Source organism: Cryptomeria japonica, chromosome 9 (assembly GCF_030272615.1).
Source record: "Cryptomeria japonica chromosome 9, Sugi_1.0, whole genome shotgun sequence".
Classification (NCBI taxonomy): Eukaryota; Viridiplantae; Streptophyta; class Pinopsida; order Cupressales; family Cupressaceae; genus Cryptomeria; species Cryptomeria japonica.
Genome location: NC_081413.1, coordinates 353786693 through 353806671, shown reverse-complemented (window position 1 = coordinate 353806671; position 19979 = coordinate 353786693). Strand labels below are relative to the sequence as shown.

General features: G+C 37.3%; 1 protein-coding gene across 5 annotated transcripts in view; it reads right to left on the bottom strand.

Moving 5' to 3' along the window:
* LOC131029698 (centromere/kinetochore protein zw10 homolog) overlaps window positions 1–19979 on the bottom strand; it is a 211385-nt gene that overhangs the window by 7292 nt on the left and 184114 nt on the right. For 3 of the 5 annotated variants that reach the window (XM_057960298.2, XM_057960296.2, XM_057960295.2), the window contains 2 exons: window positions 5040–5168; window positions 4743–4820 (listed from right to left, as the gene is read on the bottom strand). The exons of 1 other annotated variant lie outside the window; for it this stretch is intronic. In XM_057960298.2, coding sequence (XP_057816281.2) covers window positions 4743–4820; window positions 5040–5168 — 207 coding nt within the window. The remainder of the gene's footprint in view (window positions 1–4742; window positions 4821–5039; window positions 5169–19979) is intronic. One more of the 5 variants, XM_057960297.2, reaches the window with a different exon arrangement.

The window sequence follows — 19979 nt, the reverse complement described above, 5'->3', positions numbered from 1 at the left end:
GAGAACTTGTGCTCTTGAAAGAGAGGTCACAAGTTCAAATCCCACAAGGGGGTAAGGTATGTACACCTCATTTGTAGTGCAGTTAGGTACCTCCCGCAAGGAGTATGAGGTAGTCCCATAGGGCTCTAACCCATCTGTAAACCCATACATAGATGGCTGGCATCGTGGACTATAAAAGACCCTTTCCTTTCCTTTTTTTAATGAAGTATTGCCACGTGTCTTCACCATGGTAACCTTCTTCCCGTACCTTGTCGTCATGCGAATATCACACAAGACGACAAATGGTAGGGATGTTGTGTAATCACTTAGTAGCCTTTTTCCATAGCATCATCTTCGTATATATTTGTTTGGATATTATTCATCATTCATAGAGTTATCATACTGGCATACGAATGAGGCTATCTTAATTGTTTTCTTTATATATCTTAATACTTTCTCCTTATGATATCAATGACAATTTCGTCTTCTCGCCTTTGACATCAATGACAACATTTCTAACAAGTAATTCTTCAATTGAGAGGAATTGGAGTACATACTCCATCCACTCAGTCAAGCGCAATCGTTTGGGTGCAAAAAGAGCAACGAATTTGGTCTACATATACTCCAACCTTCATCTATAGTCACATAAGAAACCTAAATATGATGAGGGTGTAACAAGAAATTGAGAATTAGCTCCTAAGTGTACTAATTTAGATGTTATAGTTGCACAGCTTGCCCAAGTCTCTAGAGGCAGCTCTTGAAACTTGATGCAGACGTAGCTAGTGGGAGTGGCCCTATGATGGTGAGATAAGTGCAGAGAAGATTGATCAGTGGGTCCTCTCAAATTGAGGTTTACTTTAGCCTTCATAAATTTCTGCACATCAACAAATTTCTTTTTCAAGGTTCAAGTTATTTGGGCATGTGCTCTTCCATTGCATAAGATCTATGTACACTCTATGGCAATCCGAAACATGCCACCAATGGAGGGTTTAAGGGGCTTCTATGTAAGCAATTCTAACTTATTTGTCATGAAGAAGAAAAGTTAATGCAATGGCATCACTTGAGACAAAAGCAAGGGCAAAGTGTTGAAGCTTTTTACAAGTGAATTTAGGAATAGAGTAGTAGTATTTGGAAAGAATGTCATGGATTGTGAAGTCTGAAAACCGAACTGAAAACACTGAGAAGGGGGGGTGAATCAGTGTTTTAACTCAAATAACAATATGAAACAACAATTAAGAGCTCGTAATTAAAGAGACAGAGACACAGATTTTTATCTCGTGGAAAACCTGACAGGGTAAAAACCACGGCATTAAAAAATTCATTAAGAGAAATGGGATTCAACCCAACCTTACAACTGAGCACCAACTCAAGTATGAAAACTGACTCAAACTTAGAGGCTGCAACCTCTATCTGAGCTTCAACTCAGAAACTATTTTCAGATTGACCAATACACAGAAAAAGTTATAACACTATTCTATACTGAAATGTATAGAACACGGAAAATACACTGCAAGTAATCTTTATTTTAACCGAACAATTCAAAGAAGATATTTTTCATGACAATCACCCTCAGCTCCATGCATATCTAACTCAACTCTCTTCTTTACTAAGCAGCATTACCACAGTTCTAAGAACCTGAGACACCCAACATGACAAAGACACCACATTCTCTTTAAAGAAGAAAATCTTCTTTCTGTGCTAGAAGAACTCAGCTGCATGCACCATGTCCAACCCACACTGCATAACACACATTCAGTACAGATCTCTCCTTCTTACACTCATCAGTCTCACGCATTTCATTCCTCCTTTTCTTAACACTTTCTGACCATCATTTTCCTCAAAAACTTCTTCTAGTACAAATCACTCTGCATACGAACTAAAAAAAAAAACTTTCACCTCTCTAGTCCCCCTTTTTTGTCCAATTCGATTCCATATGCATATCAATTGTCATTGCAAAAAAAACGCTTCAACTTCACTAATCGGCTATCTTCTAAAAGCCACGTCACCAAGGAATAACCTGTGCGTTGCAAATCACCGTCTCTGACACAGCCAACTGCACTTCTTTGAACACCAATACGACTGTTCAGTTCTCAAAATAATCTTCAGTCGACCTTCATTTCTCAGCCAAACTTGCATCACATGAATCGCACATTACAAAATAATTATTTCTTCACACAGTATATGCAGCTTTTTATCAAAAATGATTCCATCACACTATTACGCAGCTACAGCAAGGACCACCTCTTTTCTCTCACTATGCAAATCTAACGCATATCCTCTTGTTCACACGTGCTGGTTGTCTATTTTTCGATCAGAATGATAAATCAATAACGCATCTACAAAGACTTTAACTCACACCATATGAATTTTGAGAGCAAAATTCTGAGCAAAAAGAAAACCGTCGAAATACATGTACACAGAACAATACACCATGACAGCACAAAAAAAATGGCTCCAGCATCTCATTATTGGACTGTACGTATTCTTCCAGAAGTCACAGGTTACAGATTATATTTCACCCTCCATACACAAAAGTGATTAAAAAAAAACCGGTAGAAACAAACTCAGCATAAAGTAGGTATACGCCAGAGGTGATAGATAAAACTCCTCTTTCGAACATGCTTCCACCAACTACTGAAAATTGAACAGAGGCAGAGGAAAAAACGCCTTCTCAGCAGGAAGCACAGACCTAACTGTTCATGTCCAGCATAAAGAGAAGCTTAGCCAGCTGGCAACCATCTTGTGAGACATACATCCATCCACCACCAAGACATACAACCAGACTGGGCACACACACGGCTGCCACATGCAACAAACGGAGCTTAGCAGATCTCACAACACCAGTATCATAGATCATATTTGAAGAAAAGAACAACTGGCAAGTTGACATCAATGACAGACTAACAAAGTCTTAATGAAGTACATAGGAGGGTTGTTTCGACAAGTCACAATCTCATTCTCTTTAGTTAGATAAGAAGGGTAGCTAAAAGATCAAATACCAAAAAGAGGATTTGAAATGCTTAAACTGTTCATATACCACATTTTCTTTATACATAACACTTTTGTCCCTTCTGCTAGACCAATAATTGTGTTCTCACAACATGAGTTATGTTGTTGTCGAGGCAATAGTGTTTTTGCAGCACGAGTTACGTTTTGTTTCAAGGTAATTGTGTTTTTACCACCTGCACAAACTGTCAATTTTGTCAAAACAAGTTTTCTAGGCTATTTTGAGGCCTGCAACGTTTTTCCAGAGAATCCCAGAGATGTCGCGTGCCATCCTAGACATTCTTTAAACATCATTACAGTCCCCCTTGCAACTTAACTCACCAAAAGTGACAAATTCCACAAAATTAATGATAAAGACTGCTTGAAATACTGATAATTGTAAATAAGACCCTAACAGTCCTTCAACTTGACCTGAGTTTTCAAAACAATAGCCTATTACGATTACCTTGGGTACCATCAGCTTGGAAGAATACCACATGGATTGTTCATACAATTTAGTTATTAGATTGCAAGGATATCCATGTTCTCATTATAATATTTTAGTGTTCAATGGAGATGCATCCCCAATGGTCTAGGTGACATGCTGGATGTATCAAAAGTACCAGGGACTTGAAGGGGACGTCCCCTGTCTGTCCCCTTCTTTTTGAATTTTTTGGGGGCATCCCAATTTCTGTTGGTCTTATTAGGGATTTCCTGGCATCTCCTGCGCATCTCAACGTCCTTCGCCTGTACCTAGGACTTAAACACATCCTCCAAATAAAATGCATTAAAAGCATAAGAAATTTTTTAAAATTTTCTTAAGAAAATACAACCTTATAAGCAGGCCCTAAAAAGGCCCCCAGCCCAAAAAACAACTACAACACATTTACTATTTTACATTTGCCAATAAGAGGAGCAAACGGGATAAGGAGGAAAAACAGAGAAGAGAAGTAAAGAATGAGGAAATGGGAGGAAGATGAAGGAAAACAATTTACAAGATATAAATTGAATGATGGCTCAATCTAACATGATTCAACATTTCCTTTTGTCGCCTCTCAATACAATCATGTTTCATATTATGTCTATGATTATTGGTTTATCAGATGGCTTGCAGAATCAATGAACTGTTATCATAATTACTATTAGAACATCGGTTTCTTTTGATTTGTTTATTTTGTTTTAGGTGTTTTGTAATTTGTATTTTAAAAATTTAAATATTAAATTTATATATTATTTTGATAACCATCCCCATGCTGTCCCCAAATCTGAAAAAAAAAATTGCCATCCCTGAAAATTAGAGGAGCACAGTGATATTTCCTCATTATGGTGGACAAGGTCCATTAATCACTGTAAGGAATGTTGAGCACAAAAGGGGAAAAAATGAGACCAACTTAGCCTTGCACTTTTATACATTCAGGTTGAAAGGTGGAGTCTAAAAATATTTCATTATTTCTAGGTTAAGTTCCCTCACATGTACCTCCATAGGAAGAGTTCTTTAGGATCACCAAAGCATGTTGCCTCCTCAAATCATTAATCTCATAAGATTGAAAATCCCATCTGTTTGTCTGTATGTGTGCCAATATTTCTCACAGACAGTCATGCACTTATAATCATGCTAGCAATCCTAAAATTACAGATTAGCAGCTCGTGAATCAGTGTAAAGTAGATTTTTCCATTTCCTACTACTCCATCATTTACTATTTATTCAGTCATCAATTTCTGAAAGCCTGACAATTATGCCAAAGAACAGACCAAGAAAGTCATATTTCAAATAAAACCTGATCTAAGGCAAGGCTTGCCATTTCAGATTGTTGTTTCTTGTGCGTATTCTGGAATCCATTAGCTTGGTCTAGAGCCTGCAGTAGAATCCAAAAGCATCAACCACTTACTGAATCTTTGAGGGTTTTATGTTATTTTTTTTAAAAGTCGAATTCTGGCAACAGAAAGAAACATATATGCACTACAAAACACAACCAAAAGAAAGCAGAAAGAAACACCCAAAGACTTACAGGTGCCAGTCATATATCTATCTCTGTGAGTGTGTGCGTGTGTGTATAAGAATTCATTTGTCTCACCTCTTTCAGGCCAGAGAGAACAACAGCTACTTGATGATTGAGCATTTGTTCTGCCAACTGATGAAAAAGTGGTGCCAAGTCCACAAATACAAAATTCTCCTTCAGCTCATTCGGAAGACTTTCACGATACTGAGGAAAACAGCATCAGTAAGACATTGTGCTAATTAGGAAACAATAATTTTCATGAAACTGCCCTATTCTAAGTTTTTCTTTCAGAAAATATTGAACTGTAGTTTGCAATAGGATGGATTCAGAAAGTGGCACATATGAGTTCAAAAGAAAAAGAAACAACGATGCTTAAAAGTGGAAAATTGAAAGGGTGCAATTTCAATACACTACAGTTCTAATGGTGACATGAACTGATCTTTTTTACTACTGAAGATACTCTGAAGAGTAAAAGTTGTCAAAGATAAGTTCTCTTCTTCCAAGTTACTGTATATGTCTGATTCATCAAAGGAGGTTACATAATGCTCATGCATAAAGGAACCCAGATATAAGAGATAAGCCATCAAGTTCACTTTGTCTGCACAAGCCACTGGACATGTTTGAAAATAAATGCTCCGCTGGCAGATAGTAGCATCTCTTTGTCATTTTTGAATATTGCTTTGTCTTTGGATAAGGCTATAAATTAGTCTATCTTACTTCAGGTGACTTCAGCATCTTGTCCAATCACTGCAATGTTGAGATACTCAAAGCTATGTCTAGAAGCTATGCTACCGGATTTAATGTAATACTAACAGAATGAGTTTCCCATCAATGATTGTTTACAAAGGTAGAAACTAGAAAGTGAAGATAGTAATAGAGTAGTGTCTAAGATTCATAAAAAGTACTCTGACAAAACGATTATGAAATGACTACATCGATGACTACAATAATGCTTGAAAGAATAAACTTCTAGTACTGAATGTTTCCTAAGAGCACAAAGTGAAGACCACAACTGTTAAAAACCTCTGTCAGAAAACTCACATAGAATCACATAACCTTAGTCGGACTCACAAACTCAAAGAAAACCATGCTGAGTTTTATAAAATACTCGTCAAGTTTTGGCTGAGTCTTGGCGATGTTTTGTAAAATATTCATCAGGTTTTGGCTGTTTTGGCTGAGATTTGTAAAATACTTGTCAAGTCTTGGACAAATCCTATAAAATACACATTGAATCCCAAAATGAAAGCATAATTTATTGGTTTGAGACTCATAAGACATGTAATATTTGAATTATAACAAAATGATGATCAAAATAGACTTATACGTTCCCTGATTGCAATGGTTTCTTTTGTGTGTGAAACTGCATTTTTTTTATTAACTGAGTTTTGCCAAGTCCTGAGACTGAGTCAAAATTTTGTGCTACTGAGACCAAGATTTCCAACGATGGTTAAAACCATAGTTACAAGACTCATTGGAACTTGCTCAAAGTTGGCAAGTTTAGAGCCAAATCAACTGAACCAAGGATTGGGGACTCAAGACCCAATTAACAAGCAAGTCTAGCAGACTACTCACCCAAGTCTATCAAAATCAAGAAACAAAAGACAGAATTAAACATTGAAAATGTTTAAACATAAAAGCATGAAAATCAAGCATTTTTTGAAGGAATTGGAGGGACTTCCAAAGGATGGTTAAAAGGTATAAAATTATGAAAAACGACATGCACCAAGCAAGTCTAGCAAACTACTCAGCCAAGTCTATCAAAATCAAGAAACAAAAAGACAGAATTAAACATTGAAAATGTTTAAACATAAAAGCATGAAAATCAAGCATTTTTTAAAGGAATTGGAGGACTTCCAAAGGATGGTTAAAAGGTATAAAATTATGAAAAACGACATGCACCATGAAGGTCCATGTGGCCCTCAACCAATAGTTACAAAACTTGGACTCGGCAAGCTGATTTTTGACTCAGACTCGGACTCGGACCCTGAATTCGGCAAAAACTTGGCCAAGACTCGGCAAATTGAAAGACCCAAGAAATTCAAAGATCTTTAAGGATTTAAAACTTGTTTCATGCATCCTTTAATAAATAAACCTTAAAGACAACAATCTCATCAAATAGAAGCTACTTTGAAGTTTGAACACATACACAAGTTTACATTGATCACATTATTATAAATGCAAATTTTAAGATTTAGTAAAGGAAATAAGTTAAACTAAATAACACATTAGAAATATAAATAGTGGCAAATGACTACAAAATTCATGGAATATGAAATCCATGGCATCAAAAGTTCAAAACATATATCAAAATAAAAGCTAGAGCCTAGAAGTCTAAGGCTCAAAGGAGCCAATATCAATGACCACTCGACCCCGCAACCCTCTTACGTGTGCGCCTAAGATAGGTCTTGGATGATTCTGCAGCCATGATGTATGCTTGTGTCTCAACCTCAGCCTCAGTGACATCCACATCCTCATCCACATCATCCTCGGGGTCCTACAATGGGTCTGCTCGTGCTCTAGCCTCCTTCGCCATCGCTACTAACTCTGCCCCTCAATCCACCTGATCAATCCATTCCAAGTCTTCATTGCTAAAGACAGGATCATCAACCTCAGTGTTCCACTCCGCCTGTGTATACTACATATGTTGACATCAATGCCAAAGGGGGAGAGTGTTGGCATTGTGTTGTCATTGATGTCAACCGGTATAGGATGGCAACCGGTATGGGAGATGTATATGCAGTACTGTCATTGATACATACAGGATGTGATGTCTTTGATGTCACCTAGCCTAGTAGGTCACCGGTACACAGGTTAGTGTTGACTTGTGTTGAAGACATAAGGACCACAAACCAGTAAGTGACATGTTGGCAGTGCATTGTTGCCAACCAACAAGTGAGAAAGATGTTGGGTTGTTGATTGTGATGAAGAGGTGGAATGTTACAAAAATCACATCAACACCGGAGGTGAAGTATGTGCAGGCCACTGGTATGCTGTGTGGATGTGAAACAATAAGACTCCCATCGGATAAAGATGCAGTCATCATATGAAGAGATGACTGACAGTGAATGTGCCCAACTGGATCATGTGCCTATTTAAAGATATGCATGCTCAAACAGGGAAGCCATATTGGTGCAATGCCAGATGCAGATGACAAGGATCCACTCCCACCAGTAAGTGGAGCTTATCTCCTATTACGCATCGAATGCATCATAGTTCTCCGAGATAAGACAGAAGAGTTAAAGGCAGGTGTTTGAAGGCTCACACCGGATCAACCAATGTAACACTAAGTTGCCTAAGGTGCATGTGATCAGACATATGCACCGGATCTGCAAGGGCAGACATGATGAGTTGCCGGTACAGAGAAGGAAGGACATGTTTGTCACTTTGACAAACCAGTTGATAGGAGGACTGGTTAAATGATGAAGAAGGCAAGGTTGAGCAGTTGCAGACAGAGAGTGCAACCGGATTGAAGAAGGAGAAAGGTGTTGCCACAAATACAGACAGATGGAGGTTGTTGAAGGTTGATGACATGGTGTCATCAAGGTGGTTACCGGTAAGCTGACAAAGTGCAGATGCAGAAGGTTCCCATTTGTTGAAGATGTGCATGAGGTAGTTTGGCAAGAGTGTTGACCGGTTTAGGTGTTCCATCGGAAGAGAAGCAAAGTGCAAGGTTGAAGACAGACCGGTTAGGGTATAACCGGCAAGGTTTGTGAACCGGTAGATGAACCTGGTTGTGTGGTTGGTCGGTGATCTTGTCTGGTCCAACACAGAAGACCTAGCAAAGGTGGATGCCGACAAAGGGGCCACGTGGAGTTGAAGTGGCATGCATGCACACGTCCATGTGGTGTGTCGATGAGATCGTTGGCGGTTGGTCCAACATTAAATGGTGACTGCGAAGCTTGAGGAAGGATGGTAGAAGATTGCGGCTTGAGATCAAGGAAATAGCAGGGATGCAAGACAGACTAATCTAGCAGATCGAAGTGGATGAAGGAAACCGCATCATGCACGTGATTGACCAGACACAAGGCCGAAAATCATGCTTCAGACGGCTAAAGATAGAAGACGTGCGTTGAAAGGTAAAGAGTATGGCGATGGTGATTGATGAGTTGTAAGTCATCAATCAAGGACATGAGATTTGATCGGATACGATGTGCCACAATAATCAGATATCAGATTGGATGCAAATTCAGTGCATGGCAGAAACCCTAGCACGCAAATGTTTGAACTCATGTTTAGGCGGGAAAGTCTGGCTATAAGAGTGCGAATCAAAGATGTAAATGGAGTTGCTACATAAGAGAGTGAGGTGAGTGAAGAGAGCCAATTAGCCAAGTGCTCAACGTCAATCAAAGAAGAGACTATGTGAGAGAGAACCGGTCTGAAGAGTTCAACCGGCGAGAGTAAGGCAACCGGTAGTCTGCCATTAAGTTTGACAGAGGAGTGCACCGGTCGTGATTGAACCGACCAAGAAGAGCCAGAGAAGATTGCTGAAAAGAGAAATGGCAGAGAGCAGAACCGGCAGAGAAGAAGAAGAGGTTGAACCGGTAAGGTTGCAACAGAGAGTGAGTTGCAGCAGTGAGAAGGCGAGCAGAGAACCGACAAAGAATTGGAGAAAGGAGAACCGGTGGAGAGACATACATGAGAGTTACAAATTTCTTTTGTAACAAGGACATTACTTTTGTATCTGATATATGTTTATTGTAGATCACTGAGTTGGAGCTCGGTGCAGGGGTTGGTGCTCCTTGGGTTGGTACCCTAAAGCAGGAGTGGTACTCCTTGGGTTGGTGCTCTAGATGTTGTAACCGATTGTTTCATTGTGAGGCTGGATTGGAGCAGTAGACTCCAAGAGCATTTCTCACCGAGGTTTTTCCCATTTTGGGTTTTCCTCGTACATCTGGTGTTATGAGATGTCCTTTTTTGTGTGGTTGCATTTGTGCTATCTTTCCATCTAACCGGTATGTCTACCTTATGTTAGATATGTTAACCGATATATACACATAGGATAGAAAAGGGAAAAGTTTTGGAAACCACTGATTCAGCCCCCATCTCAGTGGCATCTTGTGTTCAACATATGTATCCTCAACTCCCAGGACTCCAAGAAGTGCCCATCATCATAACCCAAATTGGAATATCTGAATTCAATACTAGGGAACAAATATTGTGCCAACATCTCAATGAAGTTTATGTCATCGTCAAAATTGAAATCAACCATTGTAGGAATGGTATTTGGTATAGTTCTCACCACCATCTGCATTATAACTTGTGAGATCTCACCATTAATTTGCCCACAATCAAACCAAACCAAACTTGATTGTTGATCAAAGGGAAATCTACTCATTTGCAAATCATAGATTGTAATTCTATGAAGAACTATGGGAACAACTGCATTACTACTATAAAGCTTGCAACTCCCATCTTGTCTCAACACTATATTGTTGTGCTCAGCTTCATCTTCATCACTAGAATTGGATGGAACTCCTTCAAAAAATGGATTATTATGGATCACATCATCATCAAATTCAAACAAAGGATTATTAAAAGTTTCAAACCATTGTTCTTGCTGATCTGAATTTCTAATTTCTGATTTTGGGCAATGTTGGTCTAAACAAAAAGTTTCACGTATGCTGTCAAGCTCTTCAATCGTCTCCTGGATCTCCTCGGCCACTCCCTTATTCTTTTGCTCCCAAAATTGTTTAGTAGCAATAAACTCATTTTCTGTTTCTTGTAGGGTCCTTTAAGCATTCTTCAACTTCTTCTGAGTTTCCTTGTATAAATATGTGGCCTCTTCTACAACCTTAGTAGCCAAATCTCTATCATGAATTACATGCAAGATAGCCACCTTGATTTCTTCCATATTGTTCTTAATCGATCGTAAATCAACAAGGGAGATGTTAACCTTATTTTGATCTCTTGGTATGTTATGAATTAAATTTTCCACATACCTGTGTGTGCCATCCACTGTAGATAAAATCTGAACTTCTTTTTCAGCTGATACCAAGAGATGTCTTTCCCAATCTTGATCACCCACAGATGATGAACTACTGTCATGTTGCATGAGGAAATCAAAATTCTTGTCAACTGTAGAGCTGTCTCCAATCAGAGGTACCTCTTCCTTTATCTTTGCGACAAGAAGCTGAGAATCTGAAACATTAGAAACACATTCAAACAAAGGAAATTCAGACTTGCTAAAAGAATCAACTCCTCCAATGTCATCTTTACTGCATGAAGAAGAATTAGAAGCAACAATAATTTCATGCACATTTTTCTTTGTAGTCTTGGTTGGGAAATCAAATCAAAAGCCTCTCGTGTCTTTGAAATAAAAGAATGAATCACCAACATCTTCATTTCTATCCTCAGAAAGTGCATTTACTTTCTTTGAATTTGTATCAATTTCTTGTGCAATCAAAGATGCTGGTTTGACCATTTCATTGTATTCATTTTTCAGCTTGTATTGATGTATGACCATCAGAAGAAACATCTTGGAGAATTGACATGCTTCCATCATTAGGCAAGATATTCCCTTTGTTCTCTGAATTGAATCTCCCATCTTCTCTTTCTTGCTCTTCATTTTCAAAAATAGGCTTCAATTTTCCCTCACAAGAACTGAACACACCTTTGACTAATTCACCTGTAGTGGATGAGACAACCCACTCATTTTTAAGAACAGCCATTAGCATGGATGATAAGGGCTGAGATATAACATCACTCTCATTTATACACAAGACCATAATAGTCTTCATAGCTGTAATAATTTCTTTGTCATGTCTTCCATTGGCTGTGACCAAGAAATGATAAAACATATCATAGATCAAATCATGCAATTCCAAATCTATCAAAAGATTGCTGATTTTGACTCCTACAAATATTTTTAGTATAGCAATTCTTCTTGAATAATGAACATTTCTGAAATCATCAAGATCTTGAAAACTATCTATGATGAAGTGGAATGCCTCCTTCATTGTCTCATCATCATACGGAGTTTGAAGTGCCAAAAATCCTCATGATTTCACTCAAACAAGTTGCAACCATAATTCTTATATCATCATTTGAATGGCTCAACCATTTTGGCTGACTCGAAAAGTCAATATTGGAACAAGAACTTTTTCCAACATATTTGAAGGTGACTATCCCAGTAAGCCTAAATATCCTTTCAATTGATTCAGAGTAATGAAAACATCTCCTGATTTAGTTTGTGTACTGAGTTTGATACCAGCATCACTTAAAGCCTTTGCTAACATTGAAGCCAAAATTTAATCTAGAAAAACTCTGAATTTTCTCTCAACAAGCTGATAAAACTGTATCGAATCTTGCCCAATTTGTTTTACTTTTCAATCAACTCAGCTTTACCTAAAATAAGTCGTATACCTTTGCTTCAACTGATCCCATTGTAAGAGCACCCCCTCAAACTGAGTTGCTAGAGAAATGTCAATAATAAAAATAAGCTCCCTGGGCACTGTATTGCTACTGTAGATTACTATGTTCCAACTGTCACCAATTATACTCCAAAAAGCTCAAATCCCAAAAACATGTCACCAATATTAGAATCCCACTTGCACTCAAACTCCTCGAAGAACACAACTGATTACAACACTATTTCTTGCTTTCAACTCCAACATTTAGTCAAACACTTTGCTGATAGTGCAGTTATAGACTTACACAAAGTGCTAGCTAAGTTATATAAATACAAATCTGAATGATCACAATATTATTCTACAGCAGATATGATTCAGCTTGCCTCAACATATAACATTAAACTCATGAATTCAAACAACAAAGTACTAGGAAACAACCTCCAGTAAACACATCAATAATCTTATGCAAGGCAATGCCCAGATAAGGAGAAGCGGCTCAGAATTGTTAATTTGACGATTCTCGTACTAGCAACACACAAATACCAAGTTGACTCTTCTCAGGTTCTTCCAGTGCCCACATTTATTCTGCCCAGTGGCCCCATGCGATTCTCAGTGTATTTGGTACCTTCACGTCAACCTTTGTAATATTATCGCACAACAGGGATCCCATCCTCACATATTCAAAGGGGAAAGTCGTTTTTTCTTTTTTTTCAAGACACTCAAATTGACTTGCTTTTAGAATGAACGAAATATATATTGATCACCCACGAACTTTGCCCACACAAGTTCCGCCAATAGTTGAAGAAAATATTCGTGCTCTTGTAATAAGTCTTCACGCAGGTCGCACAGACAGTCCTTCCAAATATTCACTTCCAAAAAAGAGAAACTTCGACCTTCGAATGCCAAATATTGAGATTGAAGTCCGCTTAATGTATTATTCCCTGATAATAGTAACCCATGAATCTAATATTATTGCACAACAAGGATCCCATCATCGCATATTCAAAGGGGAAAGAGACGTTTTTTTTTTCAAGACACTCAAATCGACTTGCTCTCAGAATGAACAAAATATATAGTAATCACCCACAAACTTTGCCCACACAAGTTCCAACGATAGTTGAAGAAAATATTCGTGCAGGTAGCCAAATATTGAGATTGAAGTCCGCTTAATGTATTATCCAATCTCCCTTATAATAGTAACCCATGAATCTTATATGCAGCCCCTTCATTGAGTCGACTCCCTTAATTAACTCCTGAAACATAAGACTTGCCACGATTCACAAATACAACTAAAGATATATAAATACCCCATTGGTAATGATAGGCGCTGCAATACTAAGAAGCCCTGATAAATGATTTAGTGAATCATCAAATGTGTGTCATCCTTATTCCACTTAGCTAGCGCCTAAGCACCTCCCGCACAGGATGAATAAGCCGCTCAGCTCAATACGCCACGCCAACAAAGACAAAATTATAATTCCCAGTCACCTACTTAATAATACAAGGGGAGCGGCTCAGAATATGTCTTAACGGCTCACAAACTCTTCAAACTGCTCATGTCCTGCTCTACAGGCATCTGTAGCAATTCTACATATTCACGTATCTTCAGCATGTGCAGTGTTTAATAATTTCAAGCTTCACATCCTATAGAAGAAGACCCACAGCATTGACAAAAGGTTATCGCCAACACCAAACAAATAGTGCGTTGCATCTTGTACCCAACAATCAATACCCAGAGCAAATACAATGAAATGCCTCTGTATTTATGTGTTCCAATCTTCAAACAGAGCGAATATAGATCTCAGATGTTTCCTTCCATCAGGTGACCACAAATAATGCAATATCATGAACCAACTCGGACTTCACAAGCCACAATCTCCTCCAGGCAGCATCACATACTTCTCAAATGGGGAAATTATGCTAAATGCAAAACAAAGAGTTTCCACATTTGCTAAGATCGGAAACAACCTCATGCCTAGCAATATAACAACTCCCACTATTGTGAATGCAACCCGACAATACTTGTGAAGAATTCGTTTCTTAAGATGGAACTCCGCACATATTTACAACTAGTGAATTAAAATTCACTACCACTCAATTTCTTCCTCATTGCCTTACCAATTCAGTTCTATATTTCAACAACATGCAGTCATAGACGACCAAGCAATATTACTCGCATCTAATACAACAGAAGAATTACCGTTGACTCGAATACTTCTAATTGCTGGAATGTGAAATGCCACACCCAAACACAAACGAACTGCTTTCAAATTGGTCTTCAAAGAATCTTCAAACCGATTACATGCACCTTCAACTTCTTCGATTATTAATGAAGAGGAACGGGTGATAGGAATTGATAACGATTGGCTTAGAAGCAAAATTGATCCTTTAGCAAGATGTATTCTTTCATGCCATTAATAGACTCCCACGATATTAATGGGCCACACTATATGATACACATCCACATAAGATAATGAAGACAAACGCCCGAGAAGGCAAAACGAGAAATTAAACGCTCTCTTCTTTGTTTTTCTAGTGCCTTGAATCGCTTGCTTCTTAAAGAGCCCACCATAATGATATTAAAGTGGAAAATGTAGCAAAAGCAGTACCTATGCTCAAACAAAGTTGAATCGGCCCATAATGCATATGAAATGCTTAGATTGTAGAGGAAATTTCACCAGAATATCTATATCTCCAACCAGCATTTCCCAGAAAACACATCTCCCATAGTGAATTTCAATGGCGACAGCTAGAAGGATGTTACAACTTTCGGTAACCAAATAGAATGAATATCTTAAAAACACTTTTGACCATTAAGATTTCCATAATTAATATTCTTCAAGGATGAAGAAACATATAAACACTCAGCTGAAACTTCTACAAATAGAGATAAATGATAAACTGACAAAATTGTCTTTTCTGAAGATTTCACAATTTTAGAATCAATCTTTGAACTTATCTGTTACCCATGAAATCTCACAGGCTAGTAGGAAAACCAGCCTTGATACCACTGTAATATCCCCTATGGATATTTGTTCCAGATTTTACCAAATGTTTCGAAGTAATTTAGACAAACAGTTTGCATGAAAACTGATTTCTATTCATTCAATAGATTATATTGAAAACCATATAATATCAGACTAAAAATGAGATCTGAAATTAAATATGAGTATTATCATCAAAATAGATAAATCATTACAACCTTTAGCAGAATAACAACAGAATTATCTTCCCAATCGCAGCGATAGAATGATTGGATGCACAAGAAACCTCCCAATCACAGTTACATGATGTACAGAAGGATTGGAAATCCAAATACCAACAGCAGTATGATATCTTCAACAAACACCATCCAGAGTAGATCTTTCACCACCGTAGCTAGTCTTCTTCAAGAGGGATTTCGTCCTCAAGAAGGCTAATATGGACCAAGTCCAAATCTCCAAAACCACACAGGGTTACGACAAAGAAATGAATAAACCCAACATGTCCTCAAATGTACTCTCTCAGCTCTTTTATAAATTTCTGAATGTCCCTTGGCCTTCCATTTCCTATTGTCTTTTTTTTTAATTTTCTATTCTCACTTTATAATATTATCCTTATGATGCACTTTTAAAAAGGAATAATATTAAAATAATTACACTAATGGCATATTAAATAATTAAACATGCTTTTAATTATTTAATTATATCTTAAGCCAAAAGGGGACATTACACTATGAATCAACCTCCTCCTTTAACTCCTTTAAATGAGTGAATGCAAGCTACTAACTTGCACAAACAATCAACAGTCACTACCTCCTCTTCAATCGATCTGTTGGTCTGCTCTTCAATGCCTCAATATTTTTGCTCAAATGCCTCTTTTTCTCTCCTTGTGTTTGCAAAAAAAAATGAGCTTTTAGGGTAGGGAGGCATATCTAATGACCTTTTGGTCAAGTGAAAACACTAAACTTTTTTTTTTTTGCTTTTTATTCTAACTAGGCGCAACAGAGTCCGACCCTCGAGACTGGCAGACTCAGCAATTCTATCGAGTCTAGCATACTCGGCAAGTCTAACTAGACTTGGCTGGTCTCAACCGAGTCCAAGTCCAGAGCTTTTTGGACTCTGCAGAGCCGACTTGGCTTTGAACTCATAGAGTCCTGGAACTCTAAGGCTCAACCCACTAGGGGCACTAGCCCCATACCTCCACAAGTAGCATTGCCCCCAAACCCCTGCTCTAATTTTTAAAAAAAAAAAAAAATAGTTTGCCCATGTTAGATGGAAAACAGAGACTTTTATTCTTTCAAACTTTTCTGAATTAAATTCCTAGTATTTGAATCACAATTATACTTCTAATTCGCTAGGTCAAACCCTATCCTAAGTAATGCTCCTATTATTCTAGTAGCATTTGTGGACTTGTCTGAGATACAAGCATATGACTCCACATAGAGCTAACAATTCCGAACAGATAGATAAAAGATCCTTCCTACCATAGTTCACAATTCATGACTCCATAACGTGAATTTTATTTTTGATGCCATGAATATCTGTCAGACCCATTTATAAAATGGTCAAATTTTGAACTATTGTGTGAAAATATTGAGCTAAGAAATTCCTAGTTAAATATCCCTCAATCATTTGGGAATCCTAAGCCTCTTGCCATTTCGAAGCTAAATCACCAGCTATCTCAATAAACACCGGCAAGAGCAGCGGTGCAACTAGAAGAAAATCACAAAAAACAATTAAATTTGAAAATTGATACAAGATGGTGCAAAATCCTTTTATGGGGATGTCTTTGATATCATTCCAATGAATTTGGCAAAGTTTCAAGTCAAAACGCTTTTTGGTTTGGGAAAACTTAAAACTTCAATTTTTCATGTATCAAGTCACGAAAACAATTAAATCGGGAATTTTATGAAATATGGAATTGAATGGTTTTTTTGTAGGGAGGTTTGTGATGTCATTTTGCGCAATGTGGCAAAGTTTTGTAAGAAGTCATTGGTTGAGTTAAAAGTTATACCTCATTCTCCATTTGCTCAATCAAGGGATTTTTAAGATAAAGTTGAATGTCATCGAACTTACCTTGCAAGTTAGTGATTTTCATTGCTATGTCGAAGTAAGGATAAGAAAAAGGTAAGCAATGCTTTTCTTTCATTTAGCATATCACCCTTCAACATCAATAAAAACTTCAAATTAGCTTTGTTCTTGAACTTAGTAACTCATGTGTTATCACTATGTGGAAAGAAAAGTTATAACTGCATTCAAAACCTTGTTCAATTTTAAGAAATACATTTATAATACCAAAGAAGGAAAGTACACTCCACATCACTGATTTGATTTTAATTAGTAACCAGTTCTTAAAGTCCAATCTAATATAGTCAGCTACTTTCCTTCACTTAATAATTCTTTCAAAATTTGCTGAAATCATATTTGTCCAATCATACTTTGTCACTGATCCAAGCAAACAGAAGAGAATTTGGACAGTTTTATGTTATTTGGCAACCTCCACTTTTATGGTGTTCCAAAAGTTAGCAACTCTCCGTGCCATACCAAAAGGAGGAAGGAAAGCTCACATCAGACACCTTTATTCCATTTATAACTTGTCCAAAGCTACCAAATGCTCTGATGAGGGTAATCATCAATAGAGTCATAAAATAGAGTTGCAGATCGGTTTTCAATTGCAAGTTAATAATCCCTTCCAAATCACTGAAGTCAAGCTAATAACATTGTCTTTGTCGTCAATTGAGGAGTGATTACACATTACAAAAGCCTTAAAGCATTACATAATCCCTGCAAAACTTGTGGGCATTCATGCAAGTGTGGAGCATAGAAAAAGATTGTAAATGGTTTAACCGAATACCTCATAGAAATGTCATCTCTAGGATGCCATGATTGCAAGAATATATATAGATCGAATTTGTTGAAAAGGCTTTAGAAGCTTTCAAGCAAATGCAATGAGCACGTATAAAGCCAAAATTCTAGTGCTTGCTATCTTGAAAGCACCAAAAACCATATTGTCACAATGCCAATTAAATGCAAAGGCAAACCATTAACAAACAGGCGGGTAAGTTATTAATTAACTTCCCTCTAAATTTTCGTAAGGTACAGTTCCCTTTTATGATCAAATTTTGATTTTTAAAATTTTGAAATTGGGTATGCTTTTAACCAGAAAGCAAGAAAGGATGACTAACATTTACTCATAGTCGTGAAATAAATGCAATGCAGGATCATCAATCAATAAAAATGGACTTTTAGGAAAACTACCAACACACAAGTTGAAATAATAACAATTTTGAATAAAATGGTTTCAACACAATATTCCAATGCAAAGATTGAAATATGAATGAAGAACATATAACATCTGAATATAAAATCTCACCACACCAGAAAGGGAAATGAATGCTTAGTAAATGAATATTATACTCAAACAGAAGAATATAATCAAATGTTAACTAAAGCACACAAACTTGTTGATCAACATCAATAAACTTCACATTCAATTAACATGCACATAGACTTGTCAATCCTTTCAAAATGGGCAAAATTTTATTACTTCCACCTTCTAATCATGTCTCACTCAGTGTTTTAAGACTCGTGGACTCGCCACGGACTCGCGAGTCCATGGGAGCCACGAGTCAACTCGCCAAGGATTCGTGAGGCGAGTCCATATGAAAGACTCTCGAGTCTTTCGCAAGGACTCGCGCGAGTCTTTCGCTCGGACTCGCGAGTCTTTCATATGGACTCACGCAAACCAGTTTACACACGCAACCCAGTTCAATACTGTTCCTAATTGCAGTGATTACTGTAGTGACTGAAAGAAATTGATATGTTCTTACTTGAATCAGGGACGTAATCCCTTACCTATCTGTGGTGGAACAGAAAACAATTCTAACATGAGTGCTGAATCAGATTCCTTGCTGGCCACAGTTTCTGCCTTTTTAATTATTCTTTTCTACTTTTTTTCCTTCCAATTACTTCTTACCGTATTAACTTAAGAGTTCTTTCTGATTTATTATTTGTCACCAAGAACAAGGATGTTACTGCAACTTAATGACAGTTCTGATCTGATTTGATTGATGGTGATGTCACTGGATGCTTTGATTCCTTTTCTTTATATCTCTCAATGTGAAGGAAAAGTCACACCTCTTCATCACGTATGCCATTTGGCAAGAGACACCCCACCATTAGCACCCTTTGAAAGAGTGCAACTCTTCATTGTATCTGCCCCTTGAAAGGGACACAACCTTTCATGACCAGATCTGCACTTCTTATTTAAATCAGATCTCCACTTCTGATTCTCCCATTATCCCCCTCTCAAATGAGGTTCTCTTCTCCCTTTTATATCTCACATTTGAGGGAGTCACAACTTTTCATTCCATGTCTTTTAACCATTCATTAATTTAATTATATTCTTTTAGATTTTAATTTTAATTTTATTTTATTCTTTTGCATTATAATTTTATTATTATTATTATTTACCATTAAATTATATTTCCAAGTGGAGACATTGGAAAGCCCTTCATAGTGGCAATGACTCAAACTCAAGCTCTGATTTTCATTGACTCTTAGACCTACCATGTGCTGATTATGGACAGCCATATATTTTCTTAGTTCAATGTTGATATTATTAAGGACAGCTAATTATGGGCTTCTATGTGTAGTGTTTACAATTTATATCATTTCATAGTTAT